A 20249-nucleotide genomic window follows, 5' to 3' on the forward strand; every position below is an offset into this window, starting at 1 on the left:
GTAAACAGGAATAATGTTCAGCAAAGTAAGATTTACAAATAAGTCAACATGACCGAAATGGTCAGTTGACCCCTTTAGGAGTTATTGCCCTTTATAGTCAATGTTTAACCATTTTTCGTAAATCTTAGTAATCTTTTACAAAAATCTTCTCCTCTGAAACTACTGGGCCAAATACTTCCAAACATTAACTGAATGTTCCTTAGGGTATCTAGTTTGTAAATTGATCCGAAGTTATGATCTATCAACAAACATGGTCGCCATTGGAATTTGCTAAAAATAGAACATAGGGGTCCAATGCAGTTTTTGGTTTATAACTCAAAAACCAAAGCATTTAGAGCAAATCTGACGTTGGGTAACATTGTTTATCAGGTCAAGATCTATCTACCCTGAAATTTTCAGATGAATTAGACAACTTGTTGTTGGGTTGCTGCCCCTGAATTGATAATTTTAAGGAAATTTTGCTGTTTTGTTTATTATCTTGAATATATTTATAGATAGAAATAAACTGTAAACAGCAATAATGTTCAGCAAAGTAAGATCTTCAATTAAGTCAATTTGACCCCTTAAGGAGTTATTGCCCTTTAAAGACTTTTTTCACAATTTGTTCATCATGTTGACTTACTTTAAAAAAATCTTCTCCTTTGAAACTGCTGTATCAATTTCAGCCAAACTTAGGCTAAATGAGTTTCAGAGTATCTAGTATAAATTTTATATTTTATTTCCTTGTATGTCAAGAAACATAGCTCCTATGGCTAAAATAGAACATAGGAGAAAATGATTATTTTTTTTGGCTTTTGAAGAAAATAGGACGATCCAAAAAACATTTAAATAAATTGAAAAGCCAAAATAATCATTGATGAGAGATTTAACCAAAAGAATTAAGGTGAGCGATTCACGCTCTTGAGAGCCTCTTGTTTTTTTTATTATATTTCATTGGTAATTTTGACTGTCGCTTTATATTGCTCTTTTCACTGGCGTTTCAGCTAAAAATTGGAAATATCTATGATATTTAGGGATCGTTGGTTGCATGTAATTCTATTCAGAGAAATCAGAGTTAAACTAAAGATTAAACCTAATAAATTGTCACGAAAAACATGTAAGTTCAGTTGCCTGCGCTGCTGTTTAGGCGTCAATGTTGCTTGTACTCACAATTAACACTTGGATGTAATATAAAACTTTTTTCGATTTTTTAGAAGATTATTTTTCAAATTTAGTAATTTTGCCAACTCTTTAAAATTGTAGTTTCATACATCTCTCTGATTTCTCATATCGCTGCATTTTCTGATCTGTTTTATTTTAAAAATAATTATTAAAATCTCTCGACTGTTTTTAATAATATGCGCATGATTGTTTCGAACCGCAGGACTTGCATGCACAGGGCGAATGCATTTGGAGCTCAAATTATTTCATTTACTGTGGGTTCTAATTTTTGTGGGTACCAAAGTGTGTGGCTTGAGTGTATATGGGTACAGCAAGAGTTAAAATGTTAAGCGATGTACTTTTATCTCTATTATTGTGTGCAGACTTTGAAAAAATAACAAATTTAGTATCCATGAAGATACAGTACCCTCCATCCATGAACAATTGGTATCTACGAAAATAAAGAATCATCATTATGCTATCATTTATACCATATATCATTTATAAAATAAGCGAATATATAAGTATAGCTATAAGAAACATCATGTTGATCTACACATGTACGCACGTACAAACACACATACACATATACACAAAGAATGAAGTCTGTGAAAAGCAAAACAATACAGTTTTTTTAATTGTTTTAAGAATATAGAACATTTCGTATTTGAAAGTTATATTGACAAATGCAATTTGTTTATCAAGCAAAATCAAATTGATGAAGAACGACAACCTCAACAAAAGACAAAACATTCAACATAAAAACATAAAAATAGCAAAACATAAGAAACTCCATTAAAACATACGCCAAGATTTTTTTGCTGCGTCAATTTTGCAAATATAAATCATTCGCATGTGAATACAGAATAAGCATTGTTATTTGATATGTTAAAATCACAATAAAAAGAGTGGCAATTCTTTTATAAAAGTTTATCTTTTAAAAAATGTTTCAGTACACAATTAAATGTCTTATTGAAACGTATTGATAACTACCTAATTAATTTGTACACCAAGTGATTGCGTGCAGTATAAATATTGAAAAGCGCAATTCTATTTGTTATTATCATAAAGTAAATTTCATTGTTTAAACATTTCAGCAATGATGGGTCAAGCAGGTGGAGCAGGTGAGCAATTCTATACAAACACTTTTAAGAGGAAGGTTTAGCTAGCTATACTATAAGGTTTAAGCACTCGTTTGATTTTCCGAAGAAAGTACCTGGGCATAATTTGGCAGTTGTGTTTTCACTCGTTCCGTGAATTGATAACAGTTATTTTTAGTTTTATGGACTTCTCCCTTCGATTTTATCTTGCAGTGCAATATTTTTAAATGCTTTATTCAACACTATTTGGCCTTCAATAATACGTTTTGTTATTTTAAGATTAAGTGACGAGGCGAGACTTTAAAGTAACTCGATGTAATTAATATAAGTACATTCGTTTGGACCATCTGATGGTCATAAAAGATCATAAACAGGTTTATTGCAGCCTCAGTTGTTTTCTTGTTAGCCGCCTTTAGTGGGTTTGACTGAGTTTGTCTACATAATGATCATGTTTCATATTCATATAGTATCAAAATATTTTAGACGGTCATAATTTATAGTTGAACTTTCCATGACATGTTAACAGAGTTTGAGTGGGTCGGCGGCTAAAATATCGTGTAATACAATAAAATTACTAGCTCAGATAGGTAAAATCAATCAGAACATAGTAGTTATACAACATAGATATTACATGTGGTTCTATGTAATTTATATTTTATAATCTACTGGTATGATTTTTATCACTATGGCGTTAACAACTGTTTTCACTGATTAACACTATTAAACTTCATTGATCAGGTATGGGCGGAGGCGGCGGCGGCGGTGGTAATGAAATGTCAAATCTGATGTCGGCGATGTCTGGAATGGGCGGAGGTATGGGCGGCGGTGGCGGTATGGGAGGAGGAGGTGGCATGAGCGACATGGCTTCCTTAATGGCCGCTATGAGTGGCGGAGGAGGCGGAGGAGGTGGAGGAGGTGGAACTGGTCAAATGAGCCCAATGGACATGATGAATCTAATGAATGCAATGGAAAACACAGGCAGCGGTGGAAATAGTAAAAATTCTTCTACAGGTATGAATACACTCATCATAGATACCAGGATTGAAATTTTGTGTTTGCGCAAAAAGTGTATTTCGTCTTCGTAGAAAGTGTTTATTTTTTTATAATTCTATTAACTTGAGATTATCTAACATTTGAAGTTGATTTTTTAAAGAGAAGGACAAAAATACAAACAAATGTAAATTGTTAAACGAATTAAAAAAAATAGAATCCAAATTTTGGTACACTATAAATTAAAAACGATTTTTTTCTGATTGTTTCATGTTCTTTTGTTTAACTTGTTTAGAAGACAGACCTACTTATCGCAGATTTTGTCTGTGCCTTCCAATATTAAAAGAGCACGCATATAAATGATATTACAGATTACGTATTTTTTGGGTTATGCCATTTAAAAGCAGCTAATATTATATTTTATTGTCCAATCTATAGCTGTTATCGAGCACATGCACTTATTTACAACGACATTAACGGTTTTTACACATTTTGTGTTATTGTAGAAGCAACTGGAAGCGCTGTAGGAGGAGCTGACGCCGGTTTTGGTACTTACTTCATTTTAATCAAATATACACATACACACAAATACACATATATAATCATTTCTTATTCTCAAAATTATTTCATATTAAAAATAACATATATTATACTATATAGCTGAATGGCTGGTATAGTGTAGGAATATGTTTGGCTAGCCAATCATGTTAAGACCTTTTGTTTCATTACATCGGCGTCCATATTGTGGATTTATTTTGCTCAATATTGAAGCGTACTGCGAAAGCGTTTTTGTTTTTATCTGCATTGCGGCTGCTATGTTTTGTATTGTGGTTTTCTTGTTTAAACATGTTTGTTCAGTAGGTCACGATAATACACCAATTGTCATTTGCTCTCGACATTTTTCAAACTTAATTTTTAATTAATGGGAAAATTGATAAAGAATTTAAACAGCACAAATTGAAATGCAGAGGTAACGATACATTGTAGTTATATTGAATAGCACTTCTATAAATGTTTTACAGATGTTAAAACTACAGCACAAAAAGTTGATAAAAATTGGCTTCATCAAAGTTCAAATACATTTAAACACAAGGAATGTAAAGCATAATCATAAATTAAGCAACACTTAATTTAAACACACGTTAATATAAAAACACAACATAAAATTTAAAAATGCATACTGTAAACTTGAGCATTTTAGTTTAAATTAAGTCCTCTATAACTACAAATGAATATTATCAACAGCTGATCAATAGCATTCTGATCAACTTCTGGATTGTGTAAGGTTATTGAATTGTAGGGACAAAACGACCTATATAATCCATTGTTAGTGTTGAATAAAGGATCGTCTTTCGGAAACGAATTTAAAAAAAATAATGGTTAAGAGTTCCGTGTAAGCAAAGACGGACATAGATATAAAAAAAACACCAAAAAAACACAACAACTCAAACAAATTACATTGGATTATAAATGTTTCAATGTTAAAATTGAGAATAATTACTTGTACACACAGCAGAAGAGTACAACGGGGCAACTTAAGACATATGAACATAAACCTCGCCAAAACCATCTCCACAAAATGGTTGTTCTTCCTTTAAAAGTAAATGATGTTCATTAAAATTAATGCATAGCTGCTTATATATATTCATATAATTTGTTCTGTTTCAGATATGGCTTCGTTTTTAGCAAATGGTGCAGGGATGGGAGGCGCTGGTGGAATGGGAAGTGGTATGGGAGGAAGTGGTATGGGAAGTGAGTGAATGATACTTTTTAAGTTATTTAGAGAGGAAGTGGTATAGGAAGCGAGTTTTAATATATTTAGAGACGATTGTCAAAAGCCAGAGTTTTAGAGAAGTTTTCACAAACAAGTTGAACAGAAGACAAGAGAATATAAACAGGACAAGACAAACAAATGTACACTTCACACCCATCAACCCCTTCAAACATTATTACTCAAACGCACAATACTTTTTAAATGTAGCAATATGATTTCATGATCAAGAATAAACGATAACAATTACACGTAACCAATGCGCGTCGTTCAAAAGTTAACCTTCATAGCATGTTGGAATGTTACATTCGGGATGACTCTTGTGCTTCAACAACAAAAAAATCGTAATAGAAAATGTGCCTCTGTCAACACTTTAAAACAATAAATATTCCAAAAAAATGAATAATACCTTAAATATGTTTCAATGAAAAATTGTATTCAAGCTAGCTATTCATAGTTTTTCTCCTAGAAAATTTTTCGAGATATTTGTAATCAGGTGTTAAAATCATAATATAAAAAAAAATACCGATTTTTTTTTTTTTAATTTGTGAAATTTGTTATTGTTAATAAGTAAATTTCACATATTGTAGGTATGGAGATGCAGATGATGGCAGGTGAGAAATGAATAAATTTGAGGAAATTTGTGTTATTTTTATCAACAAGGTCAATACGTTATATATAGACATGTTCAGATTATATTGACCTAGGACGAAGTTCAAGGTTGATTATAATATATCAGCTCCATATATAACGTATTGACTAAGTGCAAGTCCTTAATTTTAATATTGAATATGTAGATCATAGCGTAGTTTTGGAACCGATATTGACTCCATGTTACTATTTTTGGAAACGAATTTGACGCTGTGTAATTTTTTTTTTTTTCGGAAATGATATTGACGCCATGATGGTTTTAGTAACATGGCGTCAATATCATTTTTTAATATAGTACTGTCGATTCAATAGGTTAAAAAACATTGAGAGAAAAAATGTATATTTGAAAACATGTGACCAAATAAACCAATGAGAAACAAGAAAAATCAAACCATACGTGATACAAACAAATGTATGGTATGATGTACAATGAAAACATTCTTCATAAGAGATCAAATGACACAGAAACAACTTTAAGTCACTCTTTATAAAAATCGCCCATTACATAACATTATTGATAATTATAAAAAACTGCAAAAATAATATTGTTTATTGTATAGGTCCGAAGTTAGTTTTTTCGGAGTTACCTTAAACAGGATCACTGAACATCAAACATGTGGTTTTCCAATGATCTGAAATCTATCAAGAGCTTTATAACCAAAATGAACCAACAGATTATATATATTCAAAAAAGGCAAATGATTTAAAAAAAAAGGCTATAGACTGTAAAAGTAGGTGGTAATATATCGTTAATCAAAATAGATATATTTTGGAAGACAATATTTTACATCATGATGTATTCTTTGGTGTTTTTTTTTTTTTACGATTGCTGTTTCATTATAAAATATCCTCACACGGCTTTGAGTTCAAATCAAACAGTACTAAAGTTCTATTTCATTATTGCAGCATTAATGGGCGGTGGAGCAGAACCTCCAGGTAAGAACATATAATCTTTTCTATCATGTGTCTTATTTTCTTTTTAGCTCTTTTTATAAGAGTCAATACATTTTCATTGTAGTTTTAGCTATTGCAAAGTTTCTATCATGTGTTTGTGTTGAATACTATGAAAAAAATACAACTGAGGAGAGAAGATAGAAACAATTTGGTTTTTTTCTCTCAACCTTATTCTCATGACTACTGTTTTTGTTTCACTGTGTTTTACTCACTCATGTGTAATCTTATTGATACTAATGGTATTTATTTATGTCATAACTGTTACGAACTGTTTCCCCTCCCCCGTTTTCAACGATACTGAGGTTTTTTACCGGAAATGTGCAATTGTGTTAGTAGGTTCAAATCAAGCCCTTTGAGAAAGTTTTCCTTAAACTATGTGTATATATAAATTTTGTATTAAAACAAACAACACTGTGTTTACAAATGTAATATACATTCCAGATACACCAGTTCGAGGAGGTATACAAATATATATATATAATAATCATATATAACATTTATACTAGTATGTTAACAGGGATAACTTTTGTTTACGGAGATAACTCTTTCCATTGGTTAAATACATTTGTAATAAACTATTTTCATTGGTTAAATATTTGTTATAATCAGATTCATCAACGATGTAGGCATTATGTGTCAGAGATAATTAAAATAATCTTGTTTACTTAGAAGCTTAAAAAAACGTATATGATAATGAGTTGATTCAAACGCATATATGATTTTGAAGAGTTATGTCCCTTGACTACAGTATATCTCTTTACTATATATTAAATTCAAACTGTCTGGTATGTCTTAATTTTCAATATAAATAAATGTATGTTTCTTTCTTAAAGTTTTGAAGTGAAACAAGGTGCTTCATAAATCGATGTTTTATTTTAAGTTATTTTGAAGAAATTAAATATAGTATACTTTTCATATATGATTTTAGTTTTATGAACAAAGGTATACATTTAAAGAAAAGAAAATTGTTATCATGTGTGAAAAATAGAATGTTTTGTAAAATCTAGGTTTGCAAAGACGAGGTAGGTCGTCATAGATACGGTAGAAATAATACTACTAAAATATAAGAAAAACAATAACATTTCGTATTTAAAAATTAAGTCAATATTATCTTGTTCAGAACGATAACAAAACAAACGCTGCTTCATCATTGCATAGTTGCACTAGGTTTTGTTTATAAAAAAACATTCCATATATACATATGTAAATCTGGAACGGAAAATTAATCTAGTATCAATGAACAAAAATCTAGAAATATACATATGTAAAGTAGGAAAGAGAAACATAGTTGTATAAATAAACACATATCAATAAATATACATATGTAAAGCTAGAAAGAAAAAAAACGTTTTATAAATGAACAAATATAAATAAATATACATATGTAAAACTGAAAAGAGGAACAATGTTGTATAAATGAACAAATACAAAAAAAATACACATGTGCAAAGCTGGAAAGAGAATAATAGTGTATAAATGAACAAATGTAATAAAAAAATATTTACTTACGTTTTTAATGAGGTGTATCATTACCTAAATTTTTTATCTTCTGGATGAAGAGTGTGATCTTTAAATTGAAATAAAAACTTTCAAACTGAGCAAATAGTAATACTTTAGAATTTTATTAATTGTCCGTTTTCGATATTTATCTTAAATAATTCTAAACACAAGTCAATGTAGATTTTGTTTTCATTGAGAAGTTTAAAATGTTTAATAAAAGTGTATAATAAGTAAATTGTTTAAATTGCTATTGTTTTATAGGAATGATGGGTGGTAGAAGAGGTAAAGAAATAGTCGATTTTTCTTTTTCAACATACGTGTGTACTTTTTGTTATATATGAGTTTTTTCTTCCATTTCAGACTTGTGTTTTTGTCTCTAAGATTTATTTTTTCAATCTTTAAACAATTGAAATTGACCGCAATGATATAGCCATCAATGTTGGAAATGGCAATGCACTACCAATTAATCAATCATTTCCAAAACTAGTTATCATAACAAAGTGTTTTATAAAGGATGAAAATATTCACTGGGGGTTGTCTGTCTTTGACGTTGATAGACCAAAAGGCCAAAGAAGATTATAAACTATATCTGCAATCAGGAAATAACTCTTGTATATGAAAAGTACACCCGTTGACAGTAAGAGATATGAATGCAAATTATCTTTCTCTGTAATCGAAATTCCTAACATTATGGCAATCTATGATATGGTGCATTCGAATATTTCGTGTTCCGGAGTTAATTCAGTTGTAATCTCTTGCATTTAAATTAACATGGAGCCTAAAATACTCATTGTAAATAACTAAAGGTTTTAGCATGTTCAATTCTTCAGTGATTATCTAATATTACCTATCAATTGATTACAAAAAAACGTAACCAAAAGATATATGCCTTTATTAAATGAAACTCGAAAACTTAAAATGGGATTGTAAAGTAACATTGAAACAACACACATATTATCCAAGTTTAATAGAAAAAAAAAAAAGAGATTGTTCACTCGGGTATCTTTTAGCACGTTCCATCAAATCTTAAATGAAAAAAAAATGTTTTATTCAAAACTAGAAAAAAAGATATAAGCAAACCAAGTATGTGCTTCTTTATTTTTGTTTTTCGGCCTTCAGACTTTTTTACAACAAGCAACTTTTTATATTTTTTTTGAAGTTTTAGTTTTGAATCTACTTCAACTTACTTTTACTTTACAATGCATGCCGCGTTATTCGACAGTCCGATAAAACATGGATACTAAAACATGGATACTAATACAAAAATTCTGATCTTACGTATGCAAATATGTCACGTTTATCATGCCGTTTTTTCGTTGTAAACGCGAAGACGCAGAGTAGTACGATTTTAATGAGAAGGCAATGCTTGCAATTATGATGATCTATTGCAAATGGAAAAGATACCAACACCGTTGTTAAGTCTACTTCAAATTGTTTTGTTTTCTTATCCTCTACAAGCACTCGAAAGTATAATCTTCAACATTGAGCCGAGAAAAGTATTATATGAAATACACGTAAAAATCCAAAATACAGAAGACGCAAATAACATGCGGTGATATATATAAAAAGATCAATTAAGCATGTGAAAAAACAATCAGACTGCTTACAATTTTTCTTTGTCTCGAAGTGGTATAGTAATTTCTCGTTTGATAGAAACAATGTTTTATTCAAAAGTGTTTTTTTCTGTAATCTGGTAATCTTGAGGTTATCGACATTTTTTGTCATTGTTTGTTTGCCGTTTGATAAATTCCTGATTTCTCCATATTGAAATATATAATTTTTTACTACACGCGACATTTGTTTTCCAGGATCTATAATACTAACATGTACTTTTCCTTTCACGAGTTAATAATGGACAATAATCTGTGTAAATGTTTGTCATTTAATCCTGAGTTCATTAACTATAATCTATACGCATTAATTAACCTATTATCCAAGTCGTTTCTAACCTTCTAATCTACTGTTGTTTGTCTGTAAAATAACCGTCCACGTAGTATATTTAACCTTATTATGTTTTATGGAGAGAACATATTGGTAGAAGTTTTAACGTACTTTACTAAAAAAAATGAACTCGATACTATAGTTACATGTAGTTTTTGCCATGTGATTATGGACTTTGATTTTCCTCTAAGTTCAGTATTTTTGTGATATTACTTTTTTCTTATTAAACACGATAATCTTATCACATATCAAATCATGTTCTAGACTTTTTATTATTTAATATTAATAGTTTTCCGTTAATTTAAACCATGATAACTATTAAACTCATCATTTCACTTAAGGTTTCCGCATTTTAATTTGATTTCAAAAGTTGAGATAAATGTCAATAAAGGTTGAAACGAATTGTATATTAGTGTGTTATAAGCCTTTTAAGAATCTAATGCATCCTGGGTAATATTTTCAAAAGTGTACACCAAAAAGTCGTGATCGGTTAAAAATGTCATAAACAATTGAAATTTAACCAATGACGTGACGTTATTTTCATTTTGGGGTACGAACAATGAAATTACCCTTGATTCTTTATATTCCGGAACGGCCAATTGAATAACGATAAAGTGCCTTTCAAACTATAGGGATGGGCCTATTTGGTTTGAAAAAGAGGAGTGCAGGCCGTGGACCAAATCCTTGGCATCGGCAAACTCAAGGTAAATTGAACTGTGTATAACCATATAATATTTACTCTCGTATTTATACATGTATTCATACACACTATAATTTGTCAAATAGGTCATGGTTAATTGAACTGTGTGTAACCATATAATATTCGTTCTCGTATATATACATGTATTCATATAAATCATAATGTGTCATATAAAACTTTATGCTTTGATGGAAAGGCCTAGGAGACAATATTTTATTTTGTAATGTTTAACCTTGTTTATCAAATTTGATATTAACGTTTGGATTGTTATATGCAACGTGTTGTAAGTGGGCTCGCGGATATAAATCAAATTTTTGTTCTAATATAGGAATTCGCTATATTTTTTTTTATAAAAGACCTTAATCAAAAACTAGATAGAAAAATGAAATAAAAATGGGATCACCGTTCATTCAAGCTCACAATCTGCCTCCGAAAGAAGCATACATTTTTGTTAGTGTCCCTTTTTTCTGTTGAACTAATAGGAGAAATAGAGGTGATATCGAAATAAAAAAAGAACTAAATTACAAAAATCGCTTAAATTTTACAATTATTTAGTTTATGTACAGCTTATTTGAAAACAATAATAAAAAATATAGGTCACCGATGAGTTGAAAAAGATATTTCAATTTTTTTGCAATGTAACAAAATGGCATTTTTGCTCAAAAGGGAGATACTTTGGAGCTTTTTCGATGATATAAACACTTCTTAAAGTTATCTGGGACCAAATCGAATCAATGTTTTGGCTGATATTTGTACCATTATAATAAAGTAATAACTATTAGTGTAATAAATAAAATTTGTTATGAAAAACAAATGTTCATTTTTTTGGCTAAAATTTTTGTACCGGCGACCCTCCTTAAGCAATGTTACATATTGCATACAAACAAGTTTTAAGGAAAATAAGACAATCCCTAAAATAAACAACAGTGAAGTTTGGGTAAATGATTAAAGAGCAAAGCTTAAATTTATTGAATAAAACACGTGAAACTATATAGTACGTCAAATCTAGGCTTTATTGCACACTTTTTTTTGTAAAAAAAAGTATATTAGAGATTTCTATTTTTTTCAAATTTTGTATTAGATAATCTGATAATTTCTCGCTACTTACGAAAGTTAGCAAAATTACAAGTAATATTTCAAATTCGTGATTGGAGATTTACATGGTTTTGTTTTAATGCGGCAAATTGGACTCAAAGTAATGCATGTTATATTTCATTTAGTCTTCTATCTTAATCAATGGATTTCCAGAGGGAATCAAATCCAGTTCAAATTATACTTTTATAAATTTTGAGGAAGGGAAATATTAAGCCTTAGCCTTTTATCTATATGATGTATTGCAACGTTTCATCATAGTGTGTAAAATATATATCAGTACAGTAAAACCTGACTAAACCGAACCCTTTCGGGACTTGAAATTTTGTTCGAATTTGGCAGGTATTCGTTTTCATCAGGTTCACAATGCATAAAATGTGGTATGATTGGTCTTCAGAACAAGTTTGGATTATACAGGTTTCCGGTTTATTCAGGGTTCGGTTTAATCAGGTTTCACTGTATGTAGATATTAGCTATTTAGTACATTGTTACTGCATTTATATGTCTTGCTTTAACCTGTATCTTGTAAATTTTGTGTTAAATGTATATGGTTTTACTTTTAAATAGTGTTTTTTATAGTCCTTTGTATTCCCTTGTAGTATTAAACATGTATGTTTTGATACATTTAGTCCTATATATAATGCACACAGTATTTGTATTTACAATTGGCTCAATATGCTGCTATATGTGTAGTTATAGGATCAATGTGTATTTTTTATGTATATAAGTGTGATGTCTATACTTGTGTATTTATAGAATCAATGTGTAGTTTTTGATGAAAGTGTGATGTCTATACCTGTGTATTTAACGTTTCCGTAGCATTTCTCATTTTCCATATTCCCTTCGTATATATTAGTATGTCACGTCATAAGTGTACTATCCTTTGTTTCCTACTGTGGATTCCTTAATATTCGTTGAATAACAATTTTCATGGATTTTGTTGGAAAGGGGAGACCCCGAACTCAAATGTTCAATGAAGGACATATTTTCAATAGGCCTTGTATACAGAGACTGGCAAATCGACAATATCAAATATCCACGAATATGCAAGTTTTCAGCATTCCATGAAAATTGATACCCACGAAAATGAAGATCCAAAAATACAAAATTTAATCCTGGTATCTACTATGAATTTATTTACGTGGAATAATATATGTTTCCCTGGCGACCAATTTTCGTGGATGGTTTGAATTTCGTGTTTCGTTAACATTTAACTTCGTTGTTTTGCCAATGTCTGCATATAAGCTTATATAAATTCACTAAATTGAAATTTTGGTTCACATAAACCCACCAAAATCCATAAAAAAATTGAATCATTGAATATTGATGAATCCAAATTTATGAACCTCCTGGAAAACATTTTCACATTAAACATCACTGTCCCAATGTGAACACACATTATAAACAGTAAACCTGTTTATATATTTAATTAAATCAGCTCGGTACTTGTGTCACTATACGGAAGGTCCTTAAAAAAATGAATACGTAGTCTAGACGTTTTCACTGCTGGCTGAGGCGTATTTGGAATAACGTACACTGATTAACAAAAACCTAACTTTACTTTACACAGGTCACAGAAGATCACCACCAGCATCTCGAATGCCCAACAAGAAACCATCAATGCCAACCAATAACAATGCAGCAATGGGATCACAAGTTATTCCTGATTGGTTACTGAAGAAATTATTGATGAATGATCCTAGTCCTCCAAATAGACAAAGAAAATCAGTGTCAACACCAGCACCGCCAGTACCACCACCAACAGCCCTTCCTACAGTGTCAGCATTTGGTAAGAATGGCACTTTACATAATAATGTATTAATGTAAATATTATTATTTCAGAAAAGGCAGAAGATTTGGTACCATTAAAACGATTAGTCTTGCTGCAAATGTTTTCATCTGTCCTAAGTCAGGAATCGGATATACATCTTTCTTTTTTTCGAGAGGCGTCCTTCCTGTTACGGACTTTGCGCCCTGATGTACAGTAGTTGTCGTCTGTTTATGTAATTCATACGTTTTTCTCGTCACTCTTTTTTATATGGATGAGATCGTTTGTTTTCTCGTTTGAATGGTTTTTGCACTGGTAATTTTCTGGACCTTTTATAGCTTGCTGTTCGGTAGGAGCCAAGGCACCATGTTAAAGGTCGTACCTTGATTTATAATGGTTTACTTTTATAAACTGTTATGGATGTAGAGTTGTCTCATTGTCACTCATACCACATCTTCCTATATCTAATTAATCATTTAAAAAACAAAAGTGTTTGGAAAAAACTGTTATACATGGTCTTTAAATTGAACGATATCTATAACAAGAATATGTAAGGCAAGCTAAACTTACTAGATCAAGCACCGCTTACATTTTCAACTTTGTATTTTTCATTTTACTGCTTTGAATACATCATTTTTGTCGTCGTGTCAGTCCACCTTTTGATGAACTAATCTAATTTCCTCCTAAAATAAGAGGAATGATTAATAAAACACTAGAGCATGAACTTTTAACTCATTTGATACGCACGAATTCATTGGAATTTTTATAATGGGTTACCTGGCAACATGAATTCTTGGAATTTGATTGGTTACATTGCACATACCGATATTCTACTAATTTATTGTGTTGTAATTTTTTATCTTCTAATTAAAATACATAAAGTTATTTTACTGAAAAATCACATCTTTCAAAATATAAGATGCAAGATACATGATGCAAAATGTTAAATGCTTTAATTAGGACTTTAAACTCGCAAAAACTCAAACGTAGTGCCGTAGAGAAAACAACTTGAACGGGAACCAATGGTTTAAGGTCACTGATTTAATGTTAATGTTTTTCATAATGTGTTTACACGGCCGCCTTTATGGTGACAACCAAATAATAGGATTCAAATGTAAATGTTAAAATAAAACATCAATGAAACGGTAGTCCAATAGAGGTCGAATAAATGTATTATAAAAGATCGTTTTAATGATGCTGTGAAGGAGAATGAGATTACAACAATCGTTTCTTTTAAATTTCAGACGCCTTTTCGAAATCGGCTGCCTCACACTCAGGTGGTAGTAAGTTTACTTTCCAAAGCACCGGCACAGGTACTAGTACTGGGTTGACAGGAGTGCCTGGCACAGGACTGACTGGCGCAGGATTGACGGGCGCAGGATTGACTGGTACAGGAACTGATGCATCCGCCCTGGGTGGCATGGGTGGCATGGGTGGCATGGGTGGCATGGCTGGAATGATGTCTCCAGGCTTAGCGCTTGCACAAGCAAATCCAATATCCAGTAATATGACTCCACTTCAAATAGGTACGCAACTTTATATCATCAAATTATTATTTCTTTGCGGTACACATACTGTTTTTATTTATTTATAGATGTAATGAAGGGTAGTTACCTTAACATTGTGAGTTATAGGCGTATTTTTATACGACTTTAAATGGTTATTGGCTGCGAGAAATGCATCAAAGTAAAATAACAAAAATCCGGAACTCCGAGGAAAATTCAAAACAGAAAGTACCTAGGCAAAAGACAAAAATAGAAGCAAAAACACATTAAAAGAAAAAATAATAACTGTTACACTCATGTATGTAGAAAATGGAAGACTGAACCTGGTTTTTTAGCTAGCTTAACCTCTTACTTATAAGACAGTGACATAAACTTTCATTATATTGACAGCGATGTGTGACTAAAACAAACAGATATGATAGGTCAACATGTGAAAAAGATATATCAGGCAACATTGAGTTATAATCTTGAACACTGAAATAAAGATGTAAACAAAGCGTCAACCGTCAAACACATCACAAATGTCACAAAAACATTATCAGGTCATTCTTCATTTTACATTTTTTGTTTGTTTCACAATTTACAGTTATCCCTAAATTTAAAGGAAAACTGAGGTACGTTCTTTAACAACAAAACAGATATATTAGATTCTACTTTGTTCAATGTATATTGCTTTGTCATTCGAACTGATTATCTACCCCTAAAAAAGATTCATTTTAAAGTTTAATATAAAAAATAAAATGTCGGGAAACACTACGGTTTGGGTGTAAAAAAATATAAGTAAAATATATACTTATAACATATCATAAACTTAAAATGATTATTCCTAAACTAATTTTTTTCAGAAACCATGTTTACAGCAATAGGAATGATTCCTGACCAAATACGTAAGTTTAATAAAGTTCTTGTGTTTATTCCTCCTGAGACTGTGAACAAATTTATTTTTCGGATGCAATTTTCTTTACCACACTTATGACGTTCGCACAGCAGTATACTACTGTTGCCTTTATTTAGCAATACGTGTCTGTTGTTTGCATACCAAAGAGAAAACTTAACTAAGTCATATTCATGACGAGTTCTATATATCTATCTGGGTTTTTTTTATTCGCAAATGATCTTAAATAAATCCAAAATAGCAGTAATTTGTATCATTTGTGTTATGAGTATAAAATGACAAAGGACTTTATTAAAGTTGTTTTATAAAATAAATCAAAATATTGTTGTATAAACCACTGTGGTAACCCTGTAGCAGTCAAATCCATTGGGCAAAAAGGACATGCTACAATAAAAAATAAAATTTCTTAATTAATGTCAATATGTTATATCGTATTTAAGGTTTATCTTGTAATAATTACTTTGTATTCGCTTGGCTTTTTTACTGTTTTGATCTGAGCGTCACTGATGAGTCTTATGAAGACTAAACGCGCGTCGGCGTATAAAATTATAATTCTGGTACCTTTGACATGTTTACTTCCATGATAGTACATGTGAACAGTAAAAGGGAGCTACCATTTGATTTTTATGGGGGGGGGGGGGGGGGGGGGCTAGGATGAAAAATTTTGTCCTGCATTTTTTTTTTAGCTGTAATCTCTGTCCTGCCTTGTTATTTTTCACTCTGTTTGGTCCTGCCTTTTTTTTTTTTAGTGTATCCTGCTTTTTTTTACCTGAATTGTCGTCCTGACTTTTTTTTTGCAAGTGTCTCATCCTGCCTTTTTTTTACTCAAAACTCCTGTCCTGCCTATTTTTTCATATTTCATCCTAGCCCCTCCCCCCCTCCCCATAAAAATCACCTAATACAATTATTCACAAAATTGTATGAACATGTAGTTAAACCAGGTTTAATCCACCATTTTCTACATTTGAAAATGCCTGTACCAAGTCAGGAGTATGACAGTTCTTGTCCATTCGTTTTTGATGCGTTTTGTTTTTTGATTTTGCCATGTGATTATGGACTTTCCAAATTGATTTTCCTCTGAGTTCAGTATTTTTGTGATTTTACTTTTTATAATACAATAGTTACACTAAACATACAATTTTACAGGTGATATAAGCGGCGGAGTTCATGGATTAGCAAGTAAGTAGTACTTATATGGTCAGCATGAACCATTGAATCTGTCTTTATTTAATATATTTTTCAATTTACTATTATAAACAAGTTTTATGACATCATAAATTATCTTTGTAGAGTAATAATATATCTTAGAATTAGAGATTGTATTTTTGATCTGACACTTTCTTTGTCATTAGACATCCCACCACTTCTGTTTACAATTCACCTATTCATTTGTTCAATGTAAAAAAAAATATCGATATTGACTAACAGCATAGGAACAACATTAAAGCAAACAAACACCTTACAAATTTCGTGCTTCCAGTGCGCTCTTGTGGATGATTATTATTAAGTTTACCCAAATCAAACTTTTAAAAGCATTTGCTATGAACATGATGAACATCATACTTAAAAGCTTTTTGACCCAAAAAGATCAGCAAATTAACAAAATTCAAAATAGTGTCAAAATCTAATAGCTTGCGAAGTTAAATTCTTAAACTTAATTCTCTTAAATAAGATATTTTAATTTAAAATTCGGGAAACTGCTATTAATTTTTGCTTTCTGCATTTTGATCATTGTGATAAGGTATGCATGTGCTTATAAGAATTTTCGTAACACATTATAACATATCTTTTTTTTTTGCAGCAATGTTACCAGAAGATATTAAAAGTAAGATAAATATTTGTTTATATTTAAGAATATTTTCCGCTCTTTTAAAATGGCAAGAACTCGAAATACATTAATACATTTAAAGAATATAAATAAAATAACTAAAACTGTTCTATTAAATGGGAAAGTAAAATAATGCAATGATAAATATTGTTGTTTATCTACTTACAATAAATATAACACATTTTCAGGAAAACAATTTATGTTAGGTTTTAACTGCGTTATTCGAAGAGATGATATATTTGTCTGTAAACAATAGTCTATTTCGTTGTATTGTAAGAAATTGATGGTGATACAAATGATGTTAGAAAATACCAGAGTAGTATATTGAATGTCTCTTCGGTATCTCTGCCCTCTTTGAGGAAGCCAATGCCACGTTTTGTTTACACTATTTATCAATTGACATTGTTATTTGTGTAATATTTATTACAAGCACACATGTAACTGTTTTTCCTTCCCTTGTAGTAAGAGCAATCCAAATGAGAGCAAGTAAGTACAGTTTATTGTATTTGACATTGTTTTATTTAATATAATTTATGGGAATCGTTTTTTTATGTCACGTAAAACGATTCAAAATTGAAATATAAAAATGAATAGCTATTCCTTATAGCGAAATAACATTTGTATTTCTACGAGACCAAGTCCTATAAAAAAACAGTGAAGTGTGCTTCCTTCTTACGGCGACTTAAACGTTAAACAAATATATTGTATTGTATTTTGTTATACTTCAATTGAGTATTCTGGATAATTTATAATCAGTTCTAGGACGTTACTAAGTTTTTTTTTATTTTGAACTTGTACTTCGTTAAGTTGTAAATGCAATTCTACAAACTTATTGTGTTAAGGAGGCTCGCGGGTATAAGATTTTCAGAAAAAAAAATGAACATTGATTTTTCATTACACATTTTATTAATTACCTTTAGTAGTTGTTACTTTATCATATGGTACAATAATCATTCTCAAAATTCTATTCGTGTTGTCCCCAGGTGACTTTTGAAATGTAGATATCTTTAAAAAGGCTCCAAATTATCTCCCTTTGGAGCAAAAATGCCATTTTTTTGGCCATAAAATTGAAATATTTTTTTTTACACATCAGAGACTTATATTTTTTGTTATTGTTTTCGAATAGGCTGTACAAAAAACTAAATAACTGTAAAATTTAAGAGATTTCTGTTCTATTTTTTATTTCGAAAATACCGCTATTTCACCTATTAGTTTAACAGAAAAAAAGGACATTAACAATAATGTATGCTTCATTCGAAGGCAGATTGTGAGCGTAAATGAACGATGACCCCAATTTTTATTTCTTTTTTCTATTGAGTATAAGATAAATTTCATTTATAGAAAAATATAGCGAAATCCTATATTAAATTAAAAAAAAAATATTCAGACCCGCGAGCCCCCTTAACATCAACACAAGGTATGTATTCTCATTTAAGTGTTTGTTTTAAATGTTTTTACAGTCAATACAATTCAAGTACATACAAAACAAAATAAAAAAATATTTTTTGGTTTTGGTGTTTTAAGAATACGTATGGTGTGCCTGATATATGGATCATTAAGGGCATACGATACAGTTACAGAGAAGGTTTTGACGTTGCTAACGTAAATTGTTATTTTCGCGACGTCAAAAGATGACTTATCGGAAAACAGATTCAGTTTTCGACTGATTTATATCATTCAAACTTATTTGACTTATTTAACTTGAAAACGAGTTTATGCATCCCCCTTTTGTAAAATGCCATTTGGTTTGATTACGCGAGAAGATCATGTGCGCCAATTTTCATGAAAACATAAATAGTGCATTTTTTTTTAAATTTGAAAAATATAAGTATGAGTTATTTCTGAATAAAAAAGTATAAAAATTTGGGATACATATAAAATACAGAAATTACAAACTATTTAACAAAAAACAATTTGTGTTTATCTTTTAAAACAAAAAGTTATGTTTTTCTTTCGGAAGGAAAAAAACGGCAACGAATTCGAATTTGTAAATACGGGATTAAAACTTATCGTATGCCCTTAAATGGAAGATCTAACATAGATTTTGAATTGTCATTTAGATAAACATGTTCGAACATATCTTTTTTTATTTTTAGTGGGTTCAACACCTGATCAAATAGCCGACATATTAGGAGACGTTATGCAAGCAAGACGTAAGTAATGCAATATATTTTAGTTAGATATATAGGCAGTTGTGGATGTGTGCCAATGAGATAGGTCTCCATCCAAGTCACAATTTGTAAAGGTATACCATTACAATATCTCTACACATAATAATTTTAATGTAATTTGCAAAAACATCCGGCAAACATTAAAGATTAGAAATGGAATCGAATAATTGTTTGTAAACACTAATTTTGGGAATTCTAACTCCGTATGTGGAAAGAGCATCTGACAGTCACACCAATGTTAAT

At 30.5% G+C, this 20249-nt stretch overlaps 1 protein-coding gene across 6 annotated transcripts in view; it reads left to right on the forward strand.

Annotated features, from left to right (window-relative positions):
* Positions 1–20249, forward strand: part of LOC134718763 (uncharacterized) — a 44270-nt gene that overhangs the window by 21550 nt on the left and 2471 nt on the right. Inside the window, exons 15-31 of one of the 6 annotated variants that reach the window (XM_063581453.1) lie at positions 2238–2264; positions 2979–3251; positions 3737–3778; positions 4899–4982; positions 5592–5615; positions 6559–6588; positions 7048–7065; positions 7614–7628; positions 8368–8388; positions 10680–10751; positions 13410–13628; positions 14852–15133; positions 15958–15999; positions 17154–17186; positions 17809–17832; positions 18298–18321; positions 19932–19988. In XM_063581453.1, coding sequence (XP_063437523.1) covers positions 2238–2264; positions 2979–3251; positions 3737–3778; positions 4899–4982; positions 5592–5615; positions 6559–6588; positions 7048–7065; positions 7614–7628; positions 8368–8388; positions 10680–10751; positions 13410–13628; positions 14852–15133; positions 15958–15999; positions 17154–17186; positions 17809–17832; positions 18298–18321; positions 19932–19988 — 1287 coding nt within the window. The remainder of the gene's footprint in view (positions 1–2237; positions 2265–2978; positions 3252–3736; positions 3779–4898; positions 4983–5591; positions 5616–6558; positions 6589–7047; positions 7066–7613; positions 7629–8367; positions 8389–10679; positions 10752–13409; positions 13629–14851; positions 15134–15957; positions 16000–17153; positions 17187–17808; positions 17833–18297; positions 18322–19931; positions 19989–20249) is intronic. The other 5 variants (XM_063581454.1, XM_063581455.1, XM_063581456.1 and 2 more) reach the window with 5 other exon arrangements.

This window comes from Mytilus trossulus, chromosome 5, assembly GCF_036588685.1.
Source record: "Mytilus trossulus isolate FHL-02 chromosome 5, PNRI_Mtr1.1.1.hap1, whole genome shotgun sequence".
NCBI lineage: Eukaryota > Metazoa > Mollusca > Bivalvia > Mytilida > Mytilidae > Mytilus > Mytilus trossulus.